The sequence below is a fragment of the Thermobia domestica genome, chromosome 13 (assembly GCF_964235325.1).
Source record: "Thermobia domestica chromosome 13, izTheDome1.hap1.1, whole genome shotgun sequence".
Classification (NCBI taxonomy): Eukaryota; Metazoa; Arthropoda; class Insecta; order Zygentoma; family Lepismatidae; genus Thermobia; species Thermobia domestica.
The window spans coordinates 202,494,940-202,521,497 of NC_137466.1; the positions used below are offsets into that span (position 1 = coordinate 202,494,940).

The 26,558-nt window shown below is 34.1% G+C and overlaps 1 protein-coding gene across 2 annotated transcripts; it reads left to right on the forward strand.

The window, feature by feature from the left end:
- Window positions 1–99: 99 nt before the first annotated feature.
- Window positions 100–24,409, forward strand: LOC145668956 (xyloside xylosyltransferase 1-like). 2 transcript variants are annotated; one of them, XR_014128120.1, is made up of 3 exons: window positions 100–726; window positions 10,001–18,526; window positions 18,631–24,409. XR_014128120.1 is itself a non-coding variant. In XM_081737247.1 (2 exons), exons 1-2 carry the CDS (start codon window positions 256–258, stop codon window positions 10,673–10,675), a joined length of 1,146 nt encoding a protein of 381 aa, XP_081593373.1. In that variant the 5' UTR covers window positions 100–255; the 3' UTR covers window positions 10,676–24,409. The 2 variants fall into 2 exon arrangements, 1 of the variants encoding a protein (XP_081593373.1); XM_081737247.1 differs by having other exon boundaries at window positions 10,001–24,409.
- Window positions 24,410–26,558: the final 2,149 nt, after the last annotated feature.

Genomic DNA, 26,558 nt, shown 5'->3' on the forward strand with positions numbered 1-26,558 from the left:
AATTAAGCTGCTTCATGAAGAAATTTGTGTCGAAGGATACGATGCAAATTATCTATCTTGTGAGCGCTTGCCTTGTTGCATTTGCAAACGCTGGCAACATTGATGGCTACTATGCTTGAAGGCATAGTCGTGATTCGTGAAATGACAAAGTCAGCGAGGATAATTTATCAGTTTTGCTTTTCCCCTTCCTGAAAATCAGTCAGTGTTTGGAACAGGATGTAGAATGTAGGTTTGTTGTGATGTAATTTGTGACTTATGTTCCTGAGAAGTGTCTTCATGCGTCCGTTTTATAAAATTTTGTTGCATTTAATTGTTGTAACATCTTTCGTGCTCCTTTTATACAGTTTTAATGTTGAAGACAATAGTTACATTGGCATAGTAGAAAGCTGGTCTGTTTACAATGAATCGCTATCAGAAACCACACAAACAACGCAAGGACGAACAGCCACCATAACAACCGAAAGTCGGACAAACAGTCTCGCTGTCACAACTGAAACACCTGTTAACGTAAACAATGAGAGGGAAGATCCCATTTACATTTGGTGCATATTTACGAAAGTGCAGGGAAATGCCAATATGAAATATAAGTTTCAAATATTTTTTCAGTCACTATTAGAACAGTCATCAACCGATATGCAGGTCCATATGATTACAGATGCAGATAGTGAAAGTATAGCTACAGAAATTATACAAGATATGGAGAGAAAACTAAAGAAAAGCATTACGGTAAGTTATATGAAGTTCATACGTATTTAACAGCAAGAAGTACAAAGAAATTGTTCAATTTCAGAATAGTTAAGGGTGCAGTTTTACTACACGGATTCATAGATTGTAAATTGTACAGAAAAATTTGGAGAAGTTTTTAATTTGTCCATTTCATGTCAAGGACAAAATTGGGCCAACCCCTGCGAGCCTTCTAATCCATTCCTACTACCACTACTATAACTAGTACTGCTTATACTATGGGTCGGTAAAATACAACTACACGCAGTTAAGATTAAAACCACATTTTGCAAAATCAACATGCAAAATGCAATAGTCTGCATGGAAAGACACGTTATTAAAAGAGAAAGGCTTGTATCTTATGTTTACAAGTGTAGCATTACTAGTGATAAACGATTACTGCGAAAACTCACGTGTTTTTACTATCCTTATTTATGAGCAGGCTCACCGTCGCTGATGCACCTTCTTCCTATGGACCCACCAGATTCGCCCTGTCCCGATTTGTTAGATAGCATTCGTGTCCTAATTGTGGCACCACAGGTTGGTTTGTGTATCGCACGGTGGTTTTAATGGCACATGTCCGGACTCGGGCTAAGTTCCAATAAGCCCCGCCACGCCAAACCAATGTACCAAGATGAACAAGCGAAATCAGACCTAATTTAATGTAGTCTAAACTAACCTAACGCAACCCATTTGGAACGTCAGGCTAGTGAAGGAATTATAATTTTTCAATAATTTTCCCAATGACGTACCCAAACTTGACCTGTGCGAAAAAATAAAATACTCCTCATGAATCACTTATACCTAGTAAAGCTGTCAAAGAATAAGCCTAACTTCATTATATATATCATCAATAAGTGGCAGTGCATTCGCTGTATTATTTACACGATTAAGCATTGAATCTTACTTCATTTAATGGTAATAGTTAAGAACAGCTACTTCTCATCTCCCGTGCACGAGAATACATCTTACTGTTGCACTACCTAAACACCCTAAGTACAAGGGCAAGAACTCAGTCTATTACCTACTTTTTAACATCCTAGATAGTCAATGAATAATTCCTGAAAGTATGGCGTTTCTCGTCCTTCCCTAAATGGGAAGTACGGCTCCTTAACTATAAGCCATTTAATTTAAAATAGAACAATATCACATGTGAATAATGAAATACAATGTTATATGCAGCATAGCTAAGAAATATTAGTACTGATTGTAAATACACAGTCAAATTTAAATTACAGTGAAATTCACATTTCTTAGGGAAAATGTGATAGTATCAGCATGTCTTCAACACATTTATTTTGTTGATGAATGCTAACACTGCGTGGAACACCTGAACTTAAAAGACTTCACCAGAAATAATTATCTCCCTGCTGTCTTGTGTAGCAGTTCGACCCACGCGCTTTTGGTGGCTAAGTACAGGTTTTATTCCCGGTGGCAGAAGATTGTACTAGTTATAGTGGTTCGGATTAGACTTTAAACTGGGGGTTAATGTCTTATACAGGATGTTTCAAAAGAACGGGAGGTGATTCCTGACGTCTGGATAAGACAAAAAGTAAAGACCAACCTAGATGCATAAGTGCTTCCTTATAGGCTGCCGAGAACATGAAAAAATTAACTTTAAAGGTCTGTTTCTTGTTTATTGGAATTTAGCGTCCCTTGTTAGCATCGAGGATACACAGGGTGTTTCAAAACACCGACATTTGGGAGGTGATTTTTGACGATGAGATAAGATAGAAAGTATAGACCAACTTGGGTGCATAAATGCTTCCTTTCGGGGCATGCTTCCTTATAGGCTGCCGAAAACATGAAAAATTCAACTTTAAAGGTCTATAGCTCCAAAACTATGGGAACAACCGTAGTCGGGTCAAGACTTCACTTAGGAACTAATATGTGCTCTAAAAATTCATGTTTAAGAATCCTAAGGTACTCACACAACTATAAAAGACTGAGTTTGGCTGCGGGCATAAGCGGAACGTTGATAGTATGAAACCATGACAAGTGCTATTGAAACTCGTGTCTTTAACAAAACCCACTTCTTTTCGCTATCCTCGCTTACGAGTATAGTCACCATTGCTGACACGCCTTCTCTCTTCGGACTCACCCCTGTGTCTTCTGCGCGGGCCCATCAGATTCACCCTGCCTGAATCAGTTAGATAGCATTCATGCTTTTTCTTAGTGATCACCTAGCACTAGTTAGTTTGTGTTTTTGCACTAGTTCTTATGCCATACATCCGGAAGCTATATTTGTAACCAAATCGGAAAATAATTGTAATTTTTCAATAATTACTTCTGGTGGCTGCCTTGAATTTTATGTATGTTAAGTAAGGTATTTTCATGTCGCTCAGCCCAAATCCTTTAGGAGACAATAAGAAGGAAGTTAGTGAAAGAGTTATAGTCTTTCAACAATTTCGAGTGGTGCGCCAAAAGTAAACCTGCACGCATATCACTTCCTAAGTAGAGTCTTAACTTGACTACGGTAGTTCCCATAGTTTTGGAACTATAGACCTCTAAAGTTGATTTTTCCATGTTCTCGGCAGCCTATAAGGAAGCATTTATGCATTTAGGTTGGTCTATACTTTCTGTATTATCTTAGCGTCAGAAATCACCTCCCAAACGTTGTCTATGTTATTTTGAAACACACTGTGTAGCCTCGATGCTAACAAGAGACGCTAAATTCCAATAAACAAGAAACAGTTTTTCAGACCTTATAATTCTTTCATATTTTCTAAATCTATATTTTTATGGCGTGTGCCCACCACCTCTACAGAAGCTTATAATATACGTGTAAACTTACGTAACATGGAAGTGGCACATATGTGCCATTAAAACGATTATTCTTGAAAAGAACAAGCATCAACCGATGCTAGATAGTCACTGCAAGGTGCCATTGCATCTGTTTTGGTTCATTGCAGGACGAAGCTGAAGGGCCCACGTAGGGGTATTTTCTTAGGAATTAGTTCCACCATCAACGGGGAAGGTGCTAAAACACAAGTCCCTCTTTATACAACTAATGAAATATATCTTACATACCTTGTTTTGGTTTCTTTTCTGTGTTCTTTTCTTCCAGTTTTTAAAGTTTTTATCATCGAAATATGTTATTACCGAAACTAAGAACACTGAACTTAAATCTTTCAACAATCCATTACGATGTTTGTTTACTTAACCACAGGACTTATATGTAGGTCTATTATTTTCAGGGTTTGCCCAAGTGGGCCCAGCCCGAAAAAACCCACCGGGTTTTTTCGGGTTGGACCCACCTGAAAAAACCCATCTTAAAACCCACCTGGGTTTTTGACTTTTTTGTTAGTGTATTATTGGTACAACTAAGGTGATCACATTAAAAGTTATTTTTATCAGGTTTTAAACTTTCTTTGGGCGAATTATATGCTTTCATGTTAAGATAGACAACAATATTCAACATAAGACCTTTATAAAGCTCTAAATGCACTGAATGAATGAATAAATAAATAAATAAAACCCTCACCTTAGCTTGAGATAATTGTAGAACAAATTAATGTGTGGATTATGCTTATAGCCTATTTGAAGTAAAGTAAGCGATTGTATATTTTAGAAAATACTTTCCATGAATAGTATGTTTCCTGACTCGGCACCGCCGAGGGACTTATCCCTCATACGTTGACGGGTTTAAGGTCATAGGTGCCGGTACTAACAGTATATATGTAAATACATTAGTAAAACTATTAGTATTGTTTCTTACCTTTGATGGTAACAAAAGTATTCAGTAAAATTTTGTTTTCCAACAACAACAGTTAAGTTCAGTCATTTGTTGCTAGCCTTCAAATAAGCATTCTGTAGAATCAACACTAGCAATAACGTAAAAATTCTTGTCAAAATTAAGAAGCTTAATGCTCGCAGCTCCGAAGACTACGTAACGCTTACTATTTTAAGTGCTGCATTCAAACTTCAGTATTAATGGAAGTTTCGATGTACAGTAAAGCAAGCTGCATTTTGAGGGAAAACCCGTCGTGGAAAAAGTATTCGCGAAATTCCCGCAATTGAACCCACAAAGCATCGAAAATGAATACTTCAACAATAAAACTATTTATTTTACGCTGGAGAATATTTCATTTCATTTTAGACATTTTGAAACATTTACTTTATAAAATATGAATTATAGGCCTATCTTTGTTAATTGTTTTAAATTAATTTTCGGAAAAGAACGGTCTTGCAACAAGTGCTCGGGTAATTCCCGTAATTGAATGCACAAAGCATCGAAAGTGAACTTCAACAATAAGACCATTTATTTTACGTTGAAAAATATTTAAGACTTTTTGATGAATTATGTCTTCGTTTTAAATTAATATAGCTATTTGGTATTCATATTTGGCGAACACTGACTCGATCTACATTTGTTCGTTTGTCTGCCTTTACCACACAGTTCAACTTTCGGTCTTTTAAATTTTCAGGATACAAACCAGAGACACTATAAATTTTCTGTTTAGATTTTGGCAGCATACCAACGTAAAATTACAAAATGGCGCGCTTTTTTTTTTTTTTTTTTTAAAAAAAATAGCTGTTATCCACTGGCGAAAATCCCGGGGGGATAATGGGGACATATCTCTTACAATCTTGGAACTGTCCCCCTCAATAATCCGATTGGAAATGTGTCTTTTAGGAAGAAATGTGATGATTTGTGTCCAACTGTCACAAAGGAAAGTGAGATGAAATTGATACCTCCCAGAATAAGCCTCAAATGTGACCGCCTCCCAATGTTGAAGACAACTCTGCTCCCCTACCCATGTTGTCCCTGAGTCCCACACAGGGGACATAAAATATTACGATATTATTATTACTTTACAACTTTAAAATCAGACTGGCAACATTGAAAACTGTTTACAGGGAATGATCATATTTGGATCATCCCTTGTAAACAGTTTTCAATGTTGCCAGTCGGATTTTAAAGTTATAAAGCAATAATAATGTCGTCGTATTTTATGTTCCCTGTGGAGGACGCCGGGACCGACATGGGTAATCCTCCCCAGCATTGTTTTTCTCCTTCATAAATATTTTGTACATCGCATATATATGTATATATATCTATATCTATCTATCTATCTATCTATCTATCTATCTATCTATCTATCTATCTATCTATCTATATATATATATATATATATATATATATATATATACACACCGTCTTACCCGTCCCCCCAATGTTGCAGACAAATTTGCGCCGCTGCTGATATCCACGCTACAAAGCGCAATTTTAGGTCTTTCGAGTTGAAATTTTCAAAGAAGAAGCACGAGAGACTAAATTAGCTGTATATATTTTGGCGGCATAAAATTTCAAAATAGCGGGTATCCATGCTACAGGGTGCAATTTTCAGACTTTTTAGGTTGATATTTTGAGGGTAGAAGCTCAAGACCTTCTAAAGTTGCTGTATAGATTTTTTCGGAGATCCAATATAAAATTTCAAAATGGCGGCAATTTTTTCAAAACAGCAATGAATAGAAAGTTGTTGCAAGTTGTGACAATGATACTCATAAAATGTAAATCATATTTTAACATTTTTACCCCAAAGAGATTGAAATATTTCGAAAAAACCCAATTAAACCCGAAAAAAACCAATAAAACCCGAAAATACCCGAAAAAACCCACATGGGCCCAGGTGGGTTGGGTTTTTTCAAAAATACCCGGGTTTTTTCAAACCCTGATTATTTTTTATATAAAGTAATAATAGTGTTTTAATTAATTATAATCTTAGATAGATGAAGTGTTTTTCTTTGATTTTACCTGCATAAATTTTATTTTAGTTTGCTTTTGTTTTTTGGAAATTCCATTCAGTTTCGTTTTCGGAGTCGATGTTGAATTCTTCATTGTCGATAGACGTGGTATGTGATTGTATTATATGGATCTGTGGAGGTATTTATATATTGCGATATATTGCTTGATACCTCGTGTATTCTGTAGACATTTTATAGTTTCTTGTAGTGTTCTGTCTTGATTCTATTGTGTTTGTATATGTGTTTGTGGATTTACAAAATGTTTTTTGTGGTATACAATGTTCTTTGAAATTCATTTCTTCACAATGGGTATTTTGTTTTGCATTGTCTGATATTATTGTTGTTCCTGGTTAGTTTCGTTTTTTTTAGGGAAAGTGGGTGAACTACGACAAAATAAATTATTCGAAATTATTAATTAACCAAAATTTCACTTGCATTGAAGGATTTTTGTAATAACGTATATTCTACAATAATATACGTTATTTTATAATGTAGGAAGAAATCCTTTCATGCAAGTGGTATTTTAGTTAGTTGATAGTTTGAAATAGTTTACTTTGTCGTGGTCACCTAACTTGGCCTATGGGTCGTGAGCCTGTGTTGTAGAACCTTGCTCCATCAACAGTACGTATAAAGAAATAGAAATACGAAACCGCTTGAGATATGTGTTCTCGATTTCCAGCGGTTTAGGCTTCATTTTTCATCATCACTGTCTCCTTTAGCCTAGCCGGCATAACGTGGGACGTAAAACTTAAAGATTTCATTTCTTTTTTTTATCGCGCAGAGAAAGAGCATTTTTTAGAAATAGTAAATAAATTATATTTTGTTTATCAATCAATGTTGATAAATAATTTTATGAATTTACGTCATTATGGAAGAAATCAAGAAAAATATTAATTTAGCCAGGAAGTATCTATACGTGGCCAGAGAAAAATCTAAAAGTGTTAGTTATAGGTTGTTCTAAAATACTGAGTTGTACGCTAAGTGGAATATTTTGAAAAGGGCACTTTTTTTTTTTTTTATGATTTTAAAAGCTTTGCTCTTACACATGCAATTTTTTTTGCTAGTCAATCATGACCTGTTCTCACGTAAGGCAGGAATCTCTTCATTCATTTATTTTCTAAAAATAGTGAATTTACATTTACAATTTTATTGAAATTGTATTGTAATTTGGATTTATTTACAATATTTGCTGGAATGGAAAATGTATTATTACACAAAGCTTATGCTTAAAATAGTTCAAATTCTAGGTGATTATTCTTTAATGTTTCCAAGTGTTTTAAAAGCATGATTGACTATGTATCATGCATTCTTAAGAGAGTTGGTAGTTTCTTGTACCCTATACGACTACACAGCAAAATCCATAGCGGAAGTATACTTTGTTATATTAAGGCTGTACTCTTTTACGGTAAAACTGTACTTTCTTGGATCCAGCAAAGCGTGTTTGTTGTATCTGCTTGTGTATTTCTTGATGATTTTCTCTTTATTTTCAAGCACATGCAAATAATCTTCCATATTTTCACTGTATCTACAGTTTTTGCGTCAATTCTTTGTATTTGATCTAAAGCAACGGATATATATATATATATTTTGGTCAGCCTTTCTTTTACTCTATAAATTTCTTATTTTCTGCTGTATAATTGGAAAGAGGACAAATTCCGCGATTTTTTCAAAATATGCCCTTATACATTTGGCGCCCTTATCGATATTTCAGCTGTACGTATCAGTACGAAGTATAGTTCTAAAATTGCAACGTGCTCTAGACTATACATCTGTAAAATTTCATTGCAATACGCTTAGTAGTTATACGAAGGTAAAAAGTAATTTAGACTATATCGTATTCAGTTGAGAAATTTAAAAACGAAAAATAAATAAAATAAGCTCCTGCTCGTACCCTAATAATTATAAGGGGCCTATACATTCACTTCCAGTTTTGCTGCTCAGTCCAGCTGTGCTATCAACTGGGTAAAGAAACTGAACGATGACCAGAACTGATACTGCATTCTGCATTCAGAGATGATTTACAGAAAGAAAGACTCTATTTTCTTAATCTGTGCTAAATTGTTTTCTCGGAAAGAGTACACAGGGCTTTTTTAAAGGAGTAATACAAACCTCTTCATACGTGAAACTTAGAATACGTGCAGATTTACTATCGATCCTTCAGTGGCTTTTTTTTTTTTAATTTATTTTTTTTATTTATTTATTTATTTATTTATTTTTTGCAACAGTTGTTTCCTACTGCATTGCAACACCTTAGATATGTTGGTGAAAGGGATTACGCACCTTCTTTAGTGGAGAGATAGGGGTCATGTGGTAGTGAAGGCAGGCGAGTAGCGCACAAGTTGAGAATGCTTGAAGCTAATCAGATGTTACTTCTAATTTACTGATCACTCAGAGCAGAGTTGAATAGAATTCAGTTCTTTGTTGTAAATTCCTACAACCCGACCTGCACAGTATAGAAGCGTACATTTATGGAGGTAGCTTTGGGAAAATTCAATACTATTCGAAATGCCGCGTAATCTGTGTAGTGCGTCCATTATGACAGTTTATGTAGAGTGTATGTACAAGGTTACTGTTTGTGTATTCTGCTTGTTTTATGAGATAGGTCGTAGTACAGGATATATTTCTGAGATACCTGAGTTTCTTGCATTTTAACCGTAAAATTTACTAGTGACCCTTGAATAGTGATCGTGATAGCGAATAAAATAACTAGTTCTAAAATTAATAGTACCCATAAATAAATAAAAACATCCCGTTATACGAAATGAGACAGTTGGTATGCAAATGTAATTGAATAAATACTTTTCCATCGAGTGATTGGTTGACGTCTACTCAAGTGGTGTAACTAAAATTCCAATTAAATTGTCAAAATTATTCATTGTTTTATCACATGGATAAATAGTATCTAGAAATAACATGCACTGGGCGCTAGTCAAAACAGATTTTTTTATTTTTTATTTATTTATTTATTTGTCTTCACATTAAGGGCATTTTAAGAGTTGAGCCTCAGTTATATTAGTGAGCAACTAGTGATACTTGATTTAATAGAATGTATTAAATACTTATTAAAATTTTACGTATCAAGATCATCCCTTCATTTACTGAACTGTGTATGTTTATTCCCATACTCAGTACAGGTTCTTTCAGAAACCCGCTGTTGCTTAAGGAACGACATTAACATTGTTTACCTGAGTTCCTTCGTGGCTAAATGGTTAGCATACACGCCTTTGGCGTGCGAAGCCCGGGTTCGATTCCCGGTGGGAGCTTAAATGATTCGTATCTTACGTAAAATTGTAGGTCCATGTGTGATATAGCCTCGCTGCTGAGAAGAACGTATTACCGTTGGCAATAAATATTTGCTGTTACTACACAATTGAATAAATGAAAAGGTCTCGGTAAGTACAATTTTAGTAAGTAAGTGGTTTTATTGATTCTTAGTATTTGTGGTCTTATTTTTGTGAGCCAAAATTAACTGACAAATTAATAAACGTTCATTATTATTATTATTATTATTATTTTTTTTTAATTCTAGGTGAGATTTCATAATGTTGGCAGATTTGCTGGGAACCTGAAACCTGTGGTAACATTGATGCAGCAATATTTTAGTCCCAAAGCTGGGTCTTACTATGGTGATCCTTTATTCTCTCTATCCGTCGGCCTGTTCCGTGAACTTCGAGATATGAGCAAAATTGTCATGATTGACGCAGATACTAAAATTAAAGGAAATATAAGAGAATTGTATATGCATTTCGAAAACTTTGGAGACGAAGCTGTTGTTGGTTTGGCTCCAGAATTGTCGCCTGTGTATAGGCACGTTTTGTATCTTTATAGAAACAAACACCCAAATACGTCTCTTGGGGAGCCAGTTGGGAAGGGTTTCCCAGGTGTCAATAGTGGTTTGATTCTTTTAAATTTAGATCGGATGAGAAAGTCAGAGAAATATCAGCAGCTGTTAATACAAGAAAATCTTGATAAGCTAGTTAAAAAATATGAATTCAAAGGTCATTTGGGCGATCAAGACTTTTATACGTTAATTAAAATGGAGTATCCCGAATTGGTTTATGTTTTACCTTGTGGGTGGAATCGGCAGCTTTGTAAATGGTGGAGAGATCACGGTTATCAAGATGTATTTGATGAATATTTCGCTTGTAATGATACTATTAAGTTGTACCACGGAAATTGTAACACTCCAATACCGACTGATTGATATGTTATCGGTTGTCTTCCCACTCTTTTTGTTGCTTAATAAGAGATCTTGGATTGTTTTAACAAATTTGTTATTTTTATATAGTTTATAATTTTTTATTCTATGTAGAAATTTTTAAAAGAAAATTGTCACTTTTGATTTTGATACTATATTCCTATTTTGAGCGATATAGTCTACATGTATATACAGAAGTATTAAAGCTTGATCCATTGTATTCTGCCGTATGCCGAAATAGTGGATGATTTTAATGATTTTGCTATTGTACTGATTATGCTAATCAAGCACTAGGCATTTTAATTTTTAATGATTTAGACTTCGAAACATTAATTAGTAGAGAAATTCCTGATTATACAGGGTGGTAGCTAACTCCGACAAACTTTGGGAGGCGATTCCTTATACGAAATAATAATAAAAAAAAATAAATAAATAAATAAATAAAAAAAAAAAAAAACCTAATAAACATGGACCGAAAAATGCCTCCTTTCAGAGTTATGATCCATTGAAAATTCGAAAAATCATTTTTCAAAACTCCCTAACTTAGCAACTATAGGACCTATCCCAAGCGGTTTAAAGAATTACACAGGAACTAGTATGTTCTCTCTATCTAAATATCCATGTTTTACCATCCTCCGTTATCGGTAAAAGGAACTGTAAAAAGGAAGTTGAAGTATAGGAATACTTCTTTAAGTACTAGTGGTGCGTTCGTATAAGGAATTGCCTCCCATTTCGTATAAGGAATCGTCTCCCATAGTTTGTCGGTGGAGTTACCTGCTACCGTGTATATATATATTTTTAAATGAATTTAATAATACCTTTTTATGTTTCTCTGATGTGAACTGCATTCTCTTGATAGATTTATAGAAGTGAACTTGTTTTGTAAAGGAAACAGTTAAGTTTGCAAATGCTTAACCTTGAGCTACGATGAGAGCATTTATGAATTTAGAAATGGTTCCTTCATTAATTTTCAACTTATGACTCAAAAACTTATAAGAAACTTATTATTTTTGCAAGTTTCAATATACTGTATGATTAATGTCATAATTTTAAAATAAAAGTAATGTCTAGCAGTATTATTATTTTGTGAAAATTGTATTTCTTTGGCAAGAGTTGAGTTGTGAATTAAGAACATCCTTATTAATCCTGTCTTCTTTACCCTTAATAACTACTAGCATTTATGTTAATATGTATAATGTTTGTATTGAAATTTTGTTTGTCTCTGTCGGATTCATACGCATGATTATTTTAAGTCTTAAACAATTATTTGTTGTTGCACAGTACTATTATTTCCATGACCATTCTTGTATGTTTTGAATTTACAGCATTTATAGTTTGAAACTTCAAAATTTTTGACTGAGATTCTTATCGTTGTTTTACTATCTTCTTTACTGTTTGTCATTGAGTTTTGTAGAAGACACAATGGACTGTTTGTGTTAACTTTTTATGTTTTTCGTGACAATATTAAGTGACAGCTTAGTACAATTAAAATTATACCAGCCATATGAGAAAGAAACCAGAACAAAATGTTTTTGGTACGTAAATATGAGTCGGAAATCTGTATAATCGGAAAGCGATTTTTTTTTTTTTTTTTTATCTCTTTTAGGATTTATGTTAACAAGAGTTACTATAGCTTAGTGTTGTCTTTAACCGATTAGTTACAGTGGAAATCCTAAAAGGGTTAAAGAACAACAAAATCGTTATTGTTAGTAAGAACAAAATTTAGTTTTAAGTTGATAGTGTGTCTCTAACGAATGCATACTCTAATTTAATACATTACAGCTGAAACGCTGATGTCAAATAAAACATTTCGGTGATAGTTTTTGAAAAAAATTATTTGTACAAATATTGTAATTTGCCTTCGTACTTTATTCAAAGGACATACAGGTAACTTTTGGTATATAATAAAAACTATTAGGACAGAAAATTTTCAAAGAAAGCAACGTGTTCCTTGATAGACTGTTATCCTGTATTTGGTAGTTGTTGTATATTTGAATATGCATAAGATGGAGAGATTGTAAAAGTAATCTCAGGAACTTAAGAAACAACTAAATGTATTAATAATCTTAGTAAGAGTCCAGTATTAATTATCATTTTGTACGTTTTGAAACATTTGAAAATATTTCATATTTTAATTACCGGTGTTTATATTTTTAAATTTTGATCTTTTTAAACTATGTACACCTATTGAAGGGTTTTATTCATACAAGAAATATTCCACGTATTACGTACAATATTCCAGTATTGTAACTTATACAATTTTGCATGTTAATTATAATATGTATCATAGGTAATATGAATTTATTCTCACAAACTGGTAGTAATTTTAAGTTTTTTCTTTCTTGAAAAAATCGTAACAAATGGAACTCAGTGCCAAATTTTCTTTCATTTTTGAATGAATAAAATTTATAGCCTACATACAACATAGACAAAGTGAATTAAATGGATTGCACTTACTTTACTTTTCGCAGTGATTATGATCTTTATGGCATTCCAAAATCATTTCTTAGGCCTAAGAGATATTTAGTGATACAATAAGACTACGAGGTAATTTTAGTTAAGTGTATTGATAACGTTTTTAAATATCGTTAACAATTTACAATGTATAATTGACATAGTCTGGAGATACATTGTATCTACTGTGGATGGGTTTCTAACATACTTCCAGAATCCGGTGGGTTCTAAATCAAGTGCTACATATAGAATTTACAGTAACTGCATATTTCGCCTATCTACATCAAAACAAATGTGTAACATTAGATTAGTTTATGCTTTCTTAAGCTAGCAGGCATATTGATTTGAATCCTTTCACTTTCCTTTACACTGGAAGTAACTTCGTTTGTTGACTCATCCATAGCTTTTAGATACACGATGAAATTTATTTAACAAATGCAACAGGGTAATATTATAAATAGTTGATGTTCTGTACAAAATTATAACACATATGTAATAGTCTGTGAAATGTGAAATCTCGCTTCGAAGTAGTTGTTCAAACTTATATAATTTTCGTACCTTCAGTCTCCAGTGAGAGGACGTATGTTTTTTAAAATCATTTCAGTGTTCTCTGCTACTTTCATCAGTAGTTTTCTAAAATTGTTAAACTGGACACATTGCAGGGATCTTCCTTCCTATGGAACTATCCTAAGGAATGAAGATCGTTACGTATCCAGTTAGAGGATTATAAGAAACTAGCGTCAATTACCTGCTTCACTGGATCAAAATAAGAAAAAGTAGTAATATGTTTCGTTAGTCAGTCACTGTTTATTATTACTGAAGCGCTCTGATATCGATCATTTTTATATATCACCCTCCCCCCTCAAGTTGCTGGGGAGGGCACGGTGGCTTAGTGGTAGAGCGTTCATCTCTGGTGCATGGGGTCCTTTGTTTGATCCCAACTTGCGCCAAGTGTACTTTGTGGTAGACAAGCACCATGTCGTGGGTTTTGTCGGAGTTCTCCCACTTTCTTCATTTCCACCATTTCATTCTTTTCTCAATACAACCGTCTCCTTTAACCTAGCCGGCATAATCATGGGACGTAACGCTTATTGCGGGACTGAATTTGGATTTAAAGAGCATCGGAAGTGTCACTGTTCATCTCAGCAATCCCGAAAACTATGGATTCAGCACTAATATTGGTAATTTTCGATCATGTTTATGTATCTCCCACTCCCCCTAGTTGTGCCATCAAAGTGAAATGATAAAAAACTATACTAGGCCTGAACCTGTCTATTATGAAAATTTGATTGAGATTGGTCGGGCGGTTCAATAGTTATTAAGTCACAAACATACTGATGAAAGTGGCAGGATATATTGAAGTTATTTAAATAATAAAAAAAAGTCATCGAATTGCAGATACAAGTAAGAACATTATATTTAGTATATATCGAATAACTTTTCAAACCGTTGCATCTTAATTCTGTAATATACAACATGACCTTTACATTCCTTGTATCAAGTAGGCAACCACTTAAAACCCAAATATGTGGTAGTTATTTGGCTAGTGATGCGCATGCATCAAGTAATGGTATAATTGTCATACATGTCGCTAGTGTAAAAAGTAGTAAGTAATGACAAGCCCGCCATTTTTTTTACGAGCTTCATGAATATCGTTTCCTTCCTCTGCTTTCCATAAATTTAATTTGTTTCTGTGTAATATCTTTCGTACTGTCTATCAAATATTGTGTTAAAAAAGTATTATCAGGCAAATAATATATTACTTCTGTGCTTCTTTCTTGTCTTTTTGTTTCTATTTCTTCTTTTCACCTTAACTTTCTTTTCCTTTTCACCTAAACTTTCTTTTTCTTTTCCTTATTTTGTAAATTTAGGTTAACAAAAATTTCTTTCCACCAGTTTCGTGTACTTTAGATTCTTTCACAATGCTTTTCTGAAGAGGTTAGTGATTTTCATATACAGTGAAACTCTGTCATCTTGTTTTAGACCTACGAATGTTCACCCTTGCGAGTTTCAAGAGAAAAGGTAGTCGCTGAAATTCTTCAATTACGAGCGAATATTCTACTGACGTGTAGTGAAATTTCTGTGTAAGAACGTTTATTGTATGTTATCTTTGTCCAAAAGCCTCACAATAATGACTTGTTTTATTTTTTACGTGTATTAATTCTTTTCTTTTAAATTGAAGCACGCTAATACTTTCTGTCGCTATAATGCTCTGTCAGTGTTTCTCAATCTACGGTTCGTGGACCACAATTCGTCCTGAAAGTCCCATGCTCTTAGATTAGTCCCAAAAGATGGGGGAAATGTGATAAATTGATTCCGTATTACGGGGAGCACGGTGGCTCTGTGGTAGAGTGCTTACCTGTGGTGCGTGGAGCTCGTGGTTCGATCTCTGACCAAGTAAGTTTGTGGTGAAGAACGTGCTCGTGGGTTTTCTCGGGGTACTTTAGTTTCCACCCACATTCTCATTTCACAATTTTTCCATCATCATTCACGTGCCTTAATCATCGTCACCCTTAGCCTAAAGGACAAAATCGTGGGACGTTAAACTGAACAATTTCATTTCGAAGATCGCGGTGTCACACATAAGTTGAGAATCTGAAACATAATTTAGAAAATCATATAAGAATGCGTCTGTCATTATTTCTCCCAGGCCTGGCATTTTATTAAATTTATTAATCTGATATAAAATTAAGTGGATTTTGATCAATAGTGTTACAATCAATAGTAAAAAAAAAAACAAGTATTAATAGTATCTATATATGCTCTAAGCATAAAACAATGATAAATGCTGCTTTTCCTTTAATTTCTTATATTTATCTTTTTAAATGAGAATACGTATGGACTAATATTACGTTGGTTTTTAACTGTGTTTCATTGATTTGTGTTGTGCCGTATTAACCATTATTATTTGCGTAAAATATTGTGTTAATTGATTTTTATCTTTTGGATATGTAACAAAATAATGGAACTTCCATTATTTTCTGTGGGGAAAATTCGGTTTGGAATACGAGATTTTCATAATGCAATTTCCTGGTATGAATTCCCCGTAAGATAAGGGTGCCACTGTAGTTCTAAATAACGTTTTCTACTTGTTTCAAATTAAGATTTGTAAACATACTATTAAAAATAGTGGAACAATTAAGTTTTTTTTTTTTTTTTTTTTTTTTCACCGTCCCAAAATGGAGATTTAGTAGCCATAATACTGCACCTTCTGTTACATTAATACTTAAATCTTGTGCATTACTTTCGAAATAACTACCATATACTTGGGTTATCTCTGACACTACGCAATTCTTTATTGTATGAGTGATCTTTTATGTAAAGTAAGGTCATAATTCTTCTTCGCCAGAGTACAACACAAACAATTGAAACGCACATGAATTATTGTTGTTCACATTGTTGTTTTTATGTTACGATTGACACATTTTTAAATATTAGTAATTACTCGTGTGTTTGGACTTAGTGTATAGAGTATCTAAAGACAGAAACAATATTTCTTTTGAATTGTCGAATACTGTGCAGTTGTCATACTTCAGTATTTGTGAAAATGTGAGATGTACGTAATTATTATTATTTGAAGTAGTTCTGAAGCTGTACCATGTATATTTAAAGTCCATGTAGAAATGTTTTGTTAAAAGAACTGAGTATTACTCTTTCCGGTGCGGCTTGCATATTTTCACTAATTACAGGATTTTTAGAAAATTTCATAACCCCTTTACATTTACCATGGAGTAATAAGTAATACTTTGTTTAAAAGGTGTGGTATGTTCCTTATATTAAACTACCTTAGATATGGTGACGTCACAAGTGTACAATAACAATCATAATACTTCTCTTTCTGTTTCTTCTATAAATATATATCACTTTTCTTTTCTAAAATATTTGTAAAGACTTCAGGACATAATGTATCATGATAACTATGTAAATATGTATTGTATAGATTTTTTTTTCTTTCATACTAACAATATTACATATTAGCAACCTTTCGAATATGTCTTGTTTTGGCGTACCAGCGTAATTTTCGGCAGGTGAAACTACTGCTTCCCCCGGCAAACGAAAAAGAAGCCCATTTAGTTAGAATTTATTAAAAAGTAATCTGAACTGGATAAAATTCTAGGTACTTTTATGTAATACATTCCAGCAAAATACACATTTTTCAGTCTAATATTAATTTGTTAACATAGCTGTCAAACATTTTCATTTATCGATCATATCTTCATGCATTTCTCATTCAGTGATTCCTAGCTTTACATTTGATACTACATAAGACCTGGAACAGCGCATTTAGAAATGAATGAAGTATATAAGTGGCTAAAACAAACAAGTTCATCTAGGGGTGAATTAACCATTATACGTTGACTACCGATGGGCCGAACAGCAAACTTTCTCACTGTACCACGTTGGTCCCATGGGACCAGCACTGTAATATTGATTTTAGGGCCGGCCCTATCTCCCGCCGTTGGCTCAAGACTGAAACCTGTTATTCGTGCTGCCAGATAAACACGGCGTACGAAAATACGTCGGAACTGTGAGAAAGTTTACACAATAATAAGGGTCATGAAATCGAAGGGGGGAGGAAGGAATCTCTACATAGCCTAAATAAAAGCAAGGGAGATAGTCTTTGAAATTTGTATATTTTCTGTACAACGTCAATAATAATAAAAACACACATACTTCGTCAAAACCTAACCTGGAATCGTGGGGGCTCAGTGGTAGAGCGTTTGCCTCTGGTGCATGGAATCCTTGGTTCGAACCCAGCTCGTGCCAAGTGAGCTTTGTGCTGGACAAACACCGCATGTGTGTATGGGTTCTCCCGTTTCCTCCTACTTTCTTCATTCCACCATTTCATTCATTTCTCATCATCACCGTCCCCTTTAGCCTAACCGACATAACCATGGGACGTAAAACTGAGAGATTTCATTTTATTTCAAAAAACATAACATCTTTGCCGAAAGTAAAAGAAATAGTAATGATAGGAGAAATGATTAATAATAGCAATGATTGAGGATCCGATTAAAGACTTTGCAAATTTTTTAAAGAAAAGTAAAAAATAAATAAAGTGGAAGTATACAAAAATAAACGTTATTTTTCATCTTATTGTGAGTTTTGTTTAATTTCAATGTGTAAAATTTTATTTTATGTTTTATTACTGTTGATATTTTGAATTACATATCCCCTATATATGGAGGGCACCAGACTCTTTTAAGTGCTTAGAGCCTCTGCGTTTTTTAATCCGGCCCTAAGCTCATTGTATTTCAACAGTTGTAAGCTTCCAATATTCAGGATATACGTAACTAAATAAACTTTCTTCTTGTCCTAACGTAATAATTACCTAAGCTACAAATCCGGCCGTAAGTAGTATTCCCGGCTGCCGAAAATTGGGTTGGTATGTAATGCTTAAAGGCTTATGATAAAGTTTTTAGAGAAAATAAAACATTGGATAAAATACCCAAAGGCATGTGATGAATTTTATAGAGAAAATAAAACATTGGGCAAAATGCTTAAAGGCATATGATGAAGTTTTTAGCGAAAGTAAATCATTGTACCAAATGCTTAAAGACATATGATAAAGTTTCTAGAGAAAGTTTAGAACTTCCGATGTAATGTAATTCTACATAAAGAGTGGCTGTTTTTCCTAAACAGTGTATTGTGGGATAGTATTTTTTACCAATAATTTGTCTTATTGAGAAACTACATTGTAAATATAATTGATTTCTTTATAACTTGATAATACATACTAAACAGTAAAATGTACCAGGTAATCGGAAATTACGGAAAATTAATGTAGAAGTATATGAAATCAAATGATACGTCTCCTACAAGATCTGTGCCAAGAATCACCGTGTCCTATTTTTGTGTGCCATGACTGTTTTTATTGTTTCTTTTTTAAAATCTATTGCTATTTTTTGTTGTCAAAGTTTATAATAATAATATTATTTCTTTATTTTCTGTTTAAAAGATGTACAATTTTAATTACATTGAAAGAATTTAATTTTTCCGGTTGTAGTTAAATTTACATACAGGATGTCCAAAATGTTTTTGTGCACTGAAAGCGCTACACGTTTTACTACCTTTATCTAGTTACTACTTAATAAAATCTGAGCTAAGGAAATACTTATTATGTGTTACAGTTTGAGCATTATATAAGTACCTTCATCAGACATATTATGGAAGTAGAATAGAAGGCTGCAACTTGTATATATCAGAAAATGAGAGGCCACTTCTAGCAATCAATAAGAATCCTAACATAGATGCTACAAAGGGTTTTCATGCAGTCCTAGTTTAGGGGACTATATATGAATTTATGAGTTATTTGGTTCTTTTTATCATGAAATGCCCTCCTAGTACCTATACATTATTTCTTGTAAGAAGAGTTGCATTCCTCGGTGCAGATTCGCTTTAGAAGGGTTTAACCAGTATGAGTATAAACACACCATCCAGACATACGCCACATAAATGACAGTGCAGAAACACAAACCAACGTGTGCTAGGTGCCTTCTAGAAGCAAGAAGTAGTAAGGCCATGGCGAAGCTGGTGAGTTCGCGCGATATTTCGTCCGTAGGGAACATACCTGTCAGCAAAGATGGGTTTGCGCGTAAGCGAGGTAGTGAGAACACACTGTGTACCTGATGTTACTAGATGCCTTACCTGTCGAAAAGCATTATCGTTGCGGATCATGACTTTGCGGTTAGCATACGCGCCTTTCGTGCAAGACCAGGGTTCGATTCCGCGGGAGCTCGTGTGGTTGGGATTCCACGTTAATCAGTAGGTCTACGTCATAGCCTCTCTGCTGAACGGGATGTTAAACTCAAAATCAACTCAACTATAATAATAATAATAATAATAATAATAATAATAATAATAATAATAATAAAACATCATGGCTTTCTTATTGACTATTACGTGGTTTGAAGGATACACTGTGGATTACGTGTTTTTTAACATTACACATGTCACACGTAACATCTCCATATATGTTGATACTTATTATTAATTCTTTCGAAGTAACATTAGATATCTCTTCTGTAAATTTTACAAATCTATGATCCCCTAAAATAGGACTGCATTGGGGTCTTCGAGGGCCCCACAAACGTTGAAACATGTCTGAACATGCTGAATACTGTGTAATTACATTAATAGAAGTCATACTATCAGTGCACAATAAATTTTCGGACATTTTTGTTTAATTATTTTTTATTTTTTGTTCGTCTGATTGAATGTAATAAACATGAAATAGAATGAAAAATTACCGTTCTATGTATGCATGTTGTACACGCACAACTTGAAGAAATTTCACACTTATGAATTTTGCACTTTTCCAGAAATTGTACCTGTATGTATTTTATGTGTGTATGAGTGCCATTATTCAGTATGCTTGCAAATTTTGTCATGTCATGTAACGTGTGCTTTCATAATTTGGTCATATTTGTAATAGTGAAATATGTGTATTTACAAATTAAATTTTAGATATATCTATATATAACAGAAATCAATACCTCAGGTATTATATATACACATGCATATAACTATATATATATACAGATTATTTTATATAAAACATTCCATTGTTTTTAATAATAAGTACTCATAAGTATTATTATTCCTAAAAATATGTATATAAGATATTTAATAGTATTACACTTGTATAACATGACATTTTATATTCCTATAGTACAATAGTACTTGCATTCTGTACTATTCTTGTAGCATAACCCTTGAACTATATAATTGCATAGTGTGGTACACTGAAGTTTGTTTTAAAATTGTATATTATAGCAAAGGTAATGGCAGGATTTTCATAACAGTAACTTCTGCTTGTGTGCATATATTTTATGTTATGTAAGTGATAATCAATGTCGAGTATTTACGCAGTATGGTCTGGGAATGTCAGATTTTTCCATTGAAACTCTCAAACTTCCCCTCAGTAAAATTAATTAGAATAATTAGCGATACCGAGCCCGGTAAAGGGGAGTAAAGGATTTTGTGTGACTGGTTGTAGACGCAGATTCCCAAGGTGGGGTTGATTTTAGTTCCTATATCTTTGATCCATTTGAACCCCTAGAAATAGGGATAATTGGTAAGATTTGAACAAAGCATAACCATGTTCTTATTGACTCTAAAGTTTGTTAATGGAAGGTACTTTGAAAGACACACATATAGTACTACCTTTTGGTAATATATGTTGAATTGTAGAATTTTCTTTCGAAAATGAACTCTTGGTTAATTTTATTTCCGAAGAATTTTAAATTTTAAAAGTTTCTGGAATTTTAAGGAATTGTTATCAAATATATAATAGTTTTCTCCTAATAAGAATTGAAACATGAATTGAAATGTATTTTGAACGCAGGTGTACAAGGAAGCATATTGAACAGCGCTTTTGAACATTAAATATACGAGGGGGACTCCGAAAATGAGTTAAAGGGGCAACTGTGAACAGAGATGGGAATGCAAGATCAAAAATAGCAGCAAGTGACATTACAGATCAGACGTACCTTTTCACATAAGTACCACGTATATTGAGACATTTGTCATACCGGTCTATAAGCTTCAAACACCCTTCCAGGAAAAATTCAGGGCTCTGCATACGGAAGAAGCGTCAAACAGCTTCTTTGACTTCAGCGTCCCTCCCAAAGTGCCTGCCACCGAGAGTCTTCTTGAAAGTCGGAAACAGATGGAAGTCACTGAGCGCGAGATCAGGACTGTATGACGGATGGGCAAGGTGCTCCCATTCAAGAGGTACAATATGATTTTGCGTTGCCGTCGCTGAGTGTGGTCTCGCATTGTCATTCAACACCAGATGTGAGAAGGTCAGGTTGTTTGTTTCGAATCGTCTGGACAACCGCTCGCACTTCCTCCTTCGATCACAACGTCAAAACGCGCCCTCTCTCCATAGCTACCAGGCTCAGACTGAGAGACTCGTCTCCGTTTTGCGACTGCGCCATCTACAGGCGAACGATACCCACTTGTGTCTGGGTGTGTTGCGCTCATGCAGCCATTATCTTGTTTACCCTCATTGCTGTTCGCTATCCTGAGGGAAAGCGAGAGGGGAATCTTATTTTCGGACTCCTTCTCGTATATAGATATATAATATTGGAATTGAGAAGCATCGGAGTGAATGCGCCAATATAAGTAATATTTGGTTGAATTTAAAGGAAATCACATACTTAAACTAAAAAAGGATATTTACGAAGATCGTTTTATTCTTTGTAAAACTAATATGCAAAACAGGTTGTAGCAAGAAATATAAAATATTTCTACCGACTTACAGTGTATCTATTAGGAAAGAAATCTACACCGAGCATTCAGTGACACATTTGTCAAACCTGTTTAGGACTTGCACAATTTTGCAAGCCCTAAAACTAGTTTAATCAACCAACAGCGATTGGGCATAAGGAAGTAGTCAAAGAAGTTAGGGTAATAGGTTTGTTTGCGTTGAAACTCACGAGGTGGTGAATCGATTTGACCGAAAGGTATCACTGAATACTCGGTGCAATTTTTTTTCTAATTGCACAGTAATGTAAGTATAGATTGCGACGTACCAGCGCTTGACAGTGGTTAAAGTGAGAACTGAAATATAATGTAGGATGAAGACTTAAAGACGAATGGTAGTTGGGGATACAAAGGTTTTGAGTTATACAAAGAAACGTTTATAATGTTTATTCGTACTGTAAACCATAACATGGCTTCTGGTGCTGAAGAAGAAAAAAAAAAAAAAAAAAAAAATGGAAATGGTAATTTCTAGTTAGGTCCCACGTCTATGTCCTTTAGGTTAAAAGAGACAGGTAAATTAATGAGTGATTGATTATAAAATGATTGATAAGTGAGAGTGTGAAAGGAAACGGAAGAACCCCGTGAAATCCACGGACACGATGCTTCCACCACAAAAGTTAGTTTGGAGAGAAAAGTTTCAGGAATGGGCAGTGCGTTCAACGTAGCATTTCATATAACTTATTAATTCTATTGTATTAACAAACATGTTACACATTTTACTATTTGTTTCCTGATAAAGTAACTTTCCTTGCCCAGTTTCATGGCAATGTCTGAAATCAAACAACCATGTATACTGACCCGTCTTCGCCATCTCAAGCTCCTGCAGTTTTCGTTAGGTCAGAAAAATCCCGTCGTGTAAGCGTTGTAGTAAAAGTGGGACATAGTTTGGGTCGAAATTTTCTCCATAAAACGCTGTATTTATAATCATAATAATTATGCCCCCCTATACCGAAGAATGGAATGTCGCTTATACCATTTTCTGAGTCGATTTTATCTAATATCAGGGTATATGTAATAATTTTCTGTTGATAACAGTATTCTCAATCTGCTCCTTTAATATATATATATAAAAAATCAATGCTTATTTTGTCCAGGACTTTCAAATTTGAAATAAAACATCTGCATTTTATTGAAAACTATAATATATACATTGAATTAATATATACTATAATATATACGCTTCAATTTGATCAAGTAGTAGAAAATATTGTGTTTATTTTCATTCAAAAGAGAAATAAATAAATAATGGAATCTCTTCTGCTTTTGTTCTCTTTGATGTATTGCTATTTTTTGAACTTCATAAAATGACTGCCGATTATATACCATGACTACGTATTAGTGTTATTTCATTATCATTACGTGTTTCTTATCAGAAAACTATTTGCCCCAGACACTTTATTATATATTTCATATGCCAGTATGATGTTTTTTCTAGATTTAAATTGTTTGCGTAATAGATATTAGAGAGAGAGAAAATGTATTTATCAAGGATGTTATAAAATAGAGGATCTGCCACTCCCACTTTGCCCAATAAGATCGCAATGTTTTGAGCCAAGATTTATGGTGGAAACGAAGGTAGCCAATCAGACGTACCGATGCTCGGTTGTTTCTTTGCTTCATTGAATTAATAGGATGAACATACATATGGACAGATCCCCTATTTTATAACATACTTGGTATATATATAGTGAATTTTTCTCGAAATAATTCTTAGAAAACTGTACCAAATTCTGTGTTAATTATCGAAAAAAAAGTTAATTGGGGCAAATGCACTTTTGGTCTTAATTGTACAACTTCTTAAATATACAAACTATGGCTATGTGACATATTTAGCTCTGCTACGGGTGCCAATGTGTGTTTCTGCACTTCAAAGTGCCATTTAACATAAAATTCTTCCCTTGTACAAGATTAATATGAATTATATTGTTAAGGTGCCATTATAAATAATATTGAAGAGTTTATATACATTATATTGATATATATATATTGCTATAAATAAAATATAACTACAAGACAGATATGGACTTTTATTTCTAAACCTACAATTTGAACCTCGCATTACTTTCATACAATACTACGTTAAAAAAAAAAAAAATTGACCTTTCATTGTACAAGATGTTTCAAAGCAACAGCGACAATGTTTAGGAGGTGATTCCTGACACCAGGATAAGACAAAAAGTATAGACGAACCTGGATGCACAAATGCTTCCTTTCGGAGTTAAGGCTGCCGAAAACATGAAAAAATGAATTTTACAGATTCATAGCTCCAATACTATGGGGCCTACCGTAGACGGGTGAAACTAACCATGAAGAGTGCTTCATCCATAACGATGACTGTCTGCCATTTGGACCCCATCAGATGCTTTTCATAGTTTTCTGCAGTTCATTTTTCGTTCTACAATGTGGCGAGGAACCAAGAGGTGTACGCAGACCTTACAGGCACACCTCACCCAGAGCAGATTACAACTGGCTGTAAGTGCTCCTTGGAGCCCTCTTCTTCATGGACTCCTGGTTTGTAAAATAGGCCACAATACAGGGTTTGCCCAAGTGGGCCCAGCCCGAAAAAACCCACCGGGTTTTTTCGGGTTGGACCCACCTGGGTTTTTGAGCTTTTTGTTGATATATTGTTGGTACAACCATGGGCGGCGATTAGGGGGGAAGCAAGAGGGGGCAGTTGCTCCCTCACTTTTTTGAAGTGACGCCCTGATTTATATAGTTTTATTTGGAAATGTAAACAGGGTGTTCACATAATTTGGATAAAGAAAAACTCTGACTTTCCATGACGAAAGTTCCAGGTTTCTCTGACCCCTGAATAACTTTAAAATATAGAAAAAAGAAAGAAACCCCACCCTCTACACTCCCATAGTTGGCCTTGTTCTCTTCCGCTTTTCTTTTTTCAATTTTCTTTCCAAACGAATGTAAATTTACAAACATGTGCATTAGGCCGATATTTATTAGGTCTACATATTACACAAATTGTTACAAACGAAAGTGTGCAGTATACAGAGTACTTAAGATATGGAAAAAATACACATTATAATACCAATTATAATATTGCCTATAGTAATAAACAGTTCATACATGATTTTACTGATTATTAAAAGAAAACACATATACACACATTATGCAACACATACTTTTGCTGATGCAATTGTTAAATGAAACCCATTTAGAAATTGGTTTTCATTCTTTCTCGCATAGTTTTCTTCTCATTGATCTGAATATCCTTCTTGTTTCCGCAGTTTAATTTTCTTTTCTTCTTCCTCCAACACCTTTAGTTGTTGCTGAATCTTCCGTTTCTCCCTCCTCTTCTCGTCTCCAGCATTTATTTCTCTTTTGTTTTCCAAATACACCTGATATTGTCTCATTGAACTTTTCACTGAATTTATCATACCTCTTGTAATTATTAATCCTGATGGTCAACCTATTCTCATCACAGAATCATATATGATCCGTTGAGCCACCAGAGATTCTTCTTGTAAGTTCTCAACAATGAGAATTCTATTTATTGTGAAACCACTTTCAAAAAATGCGTTTCCGTAAAAGAAGATAAAACACAATTTCAAAACTGACCATAAGTCAACGAAGTTCTTCCCATTTCCTAAGACTAAGTAAAGAACTCATTAAGTCCAATACAATCTCTGTCATTGGCTATGAATTCATTCGAGTGTTCCTTAAATTCTGTGAGCTGGAGATACTATTTCTTCGCGTTCTTAGCCACTTGTCCAGATAATCCTCTTGGCACCATACAATTCTTCTAGAACAGCGTCTACCCTTTTGAGCAAATATGCCAGGATGCAGTTAGATGTGTTTCTCGCAGAAAATTAGTTTCAACAACTATCTCAGAGAACACTGACTCCCTGAATATCATAATTGAGAACACCACATTTTGCATCCATTAACAGTAAAGAAATCAACCCTATTTCATAAATTCCGTAATTGAACAATGGACCTAAATCGATTTTCCCTGACTTTTCCTGACCAATCTGTCATTTCCCTGACTGCACCTGATACATTTTTACTTCCTGACCTTTCCCTGACTTTCACTTATTTTCCAGAATGTGGATCCTGGTAAAGGTTTTGTATGTATTAGTTTCATAGAAAAAATGGTGCCATATATTTGCCGTTGCGTGAGTACGTATTGGTTATTTGTCTTCGCGTGGAA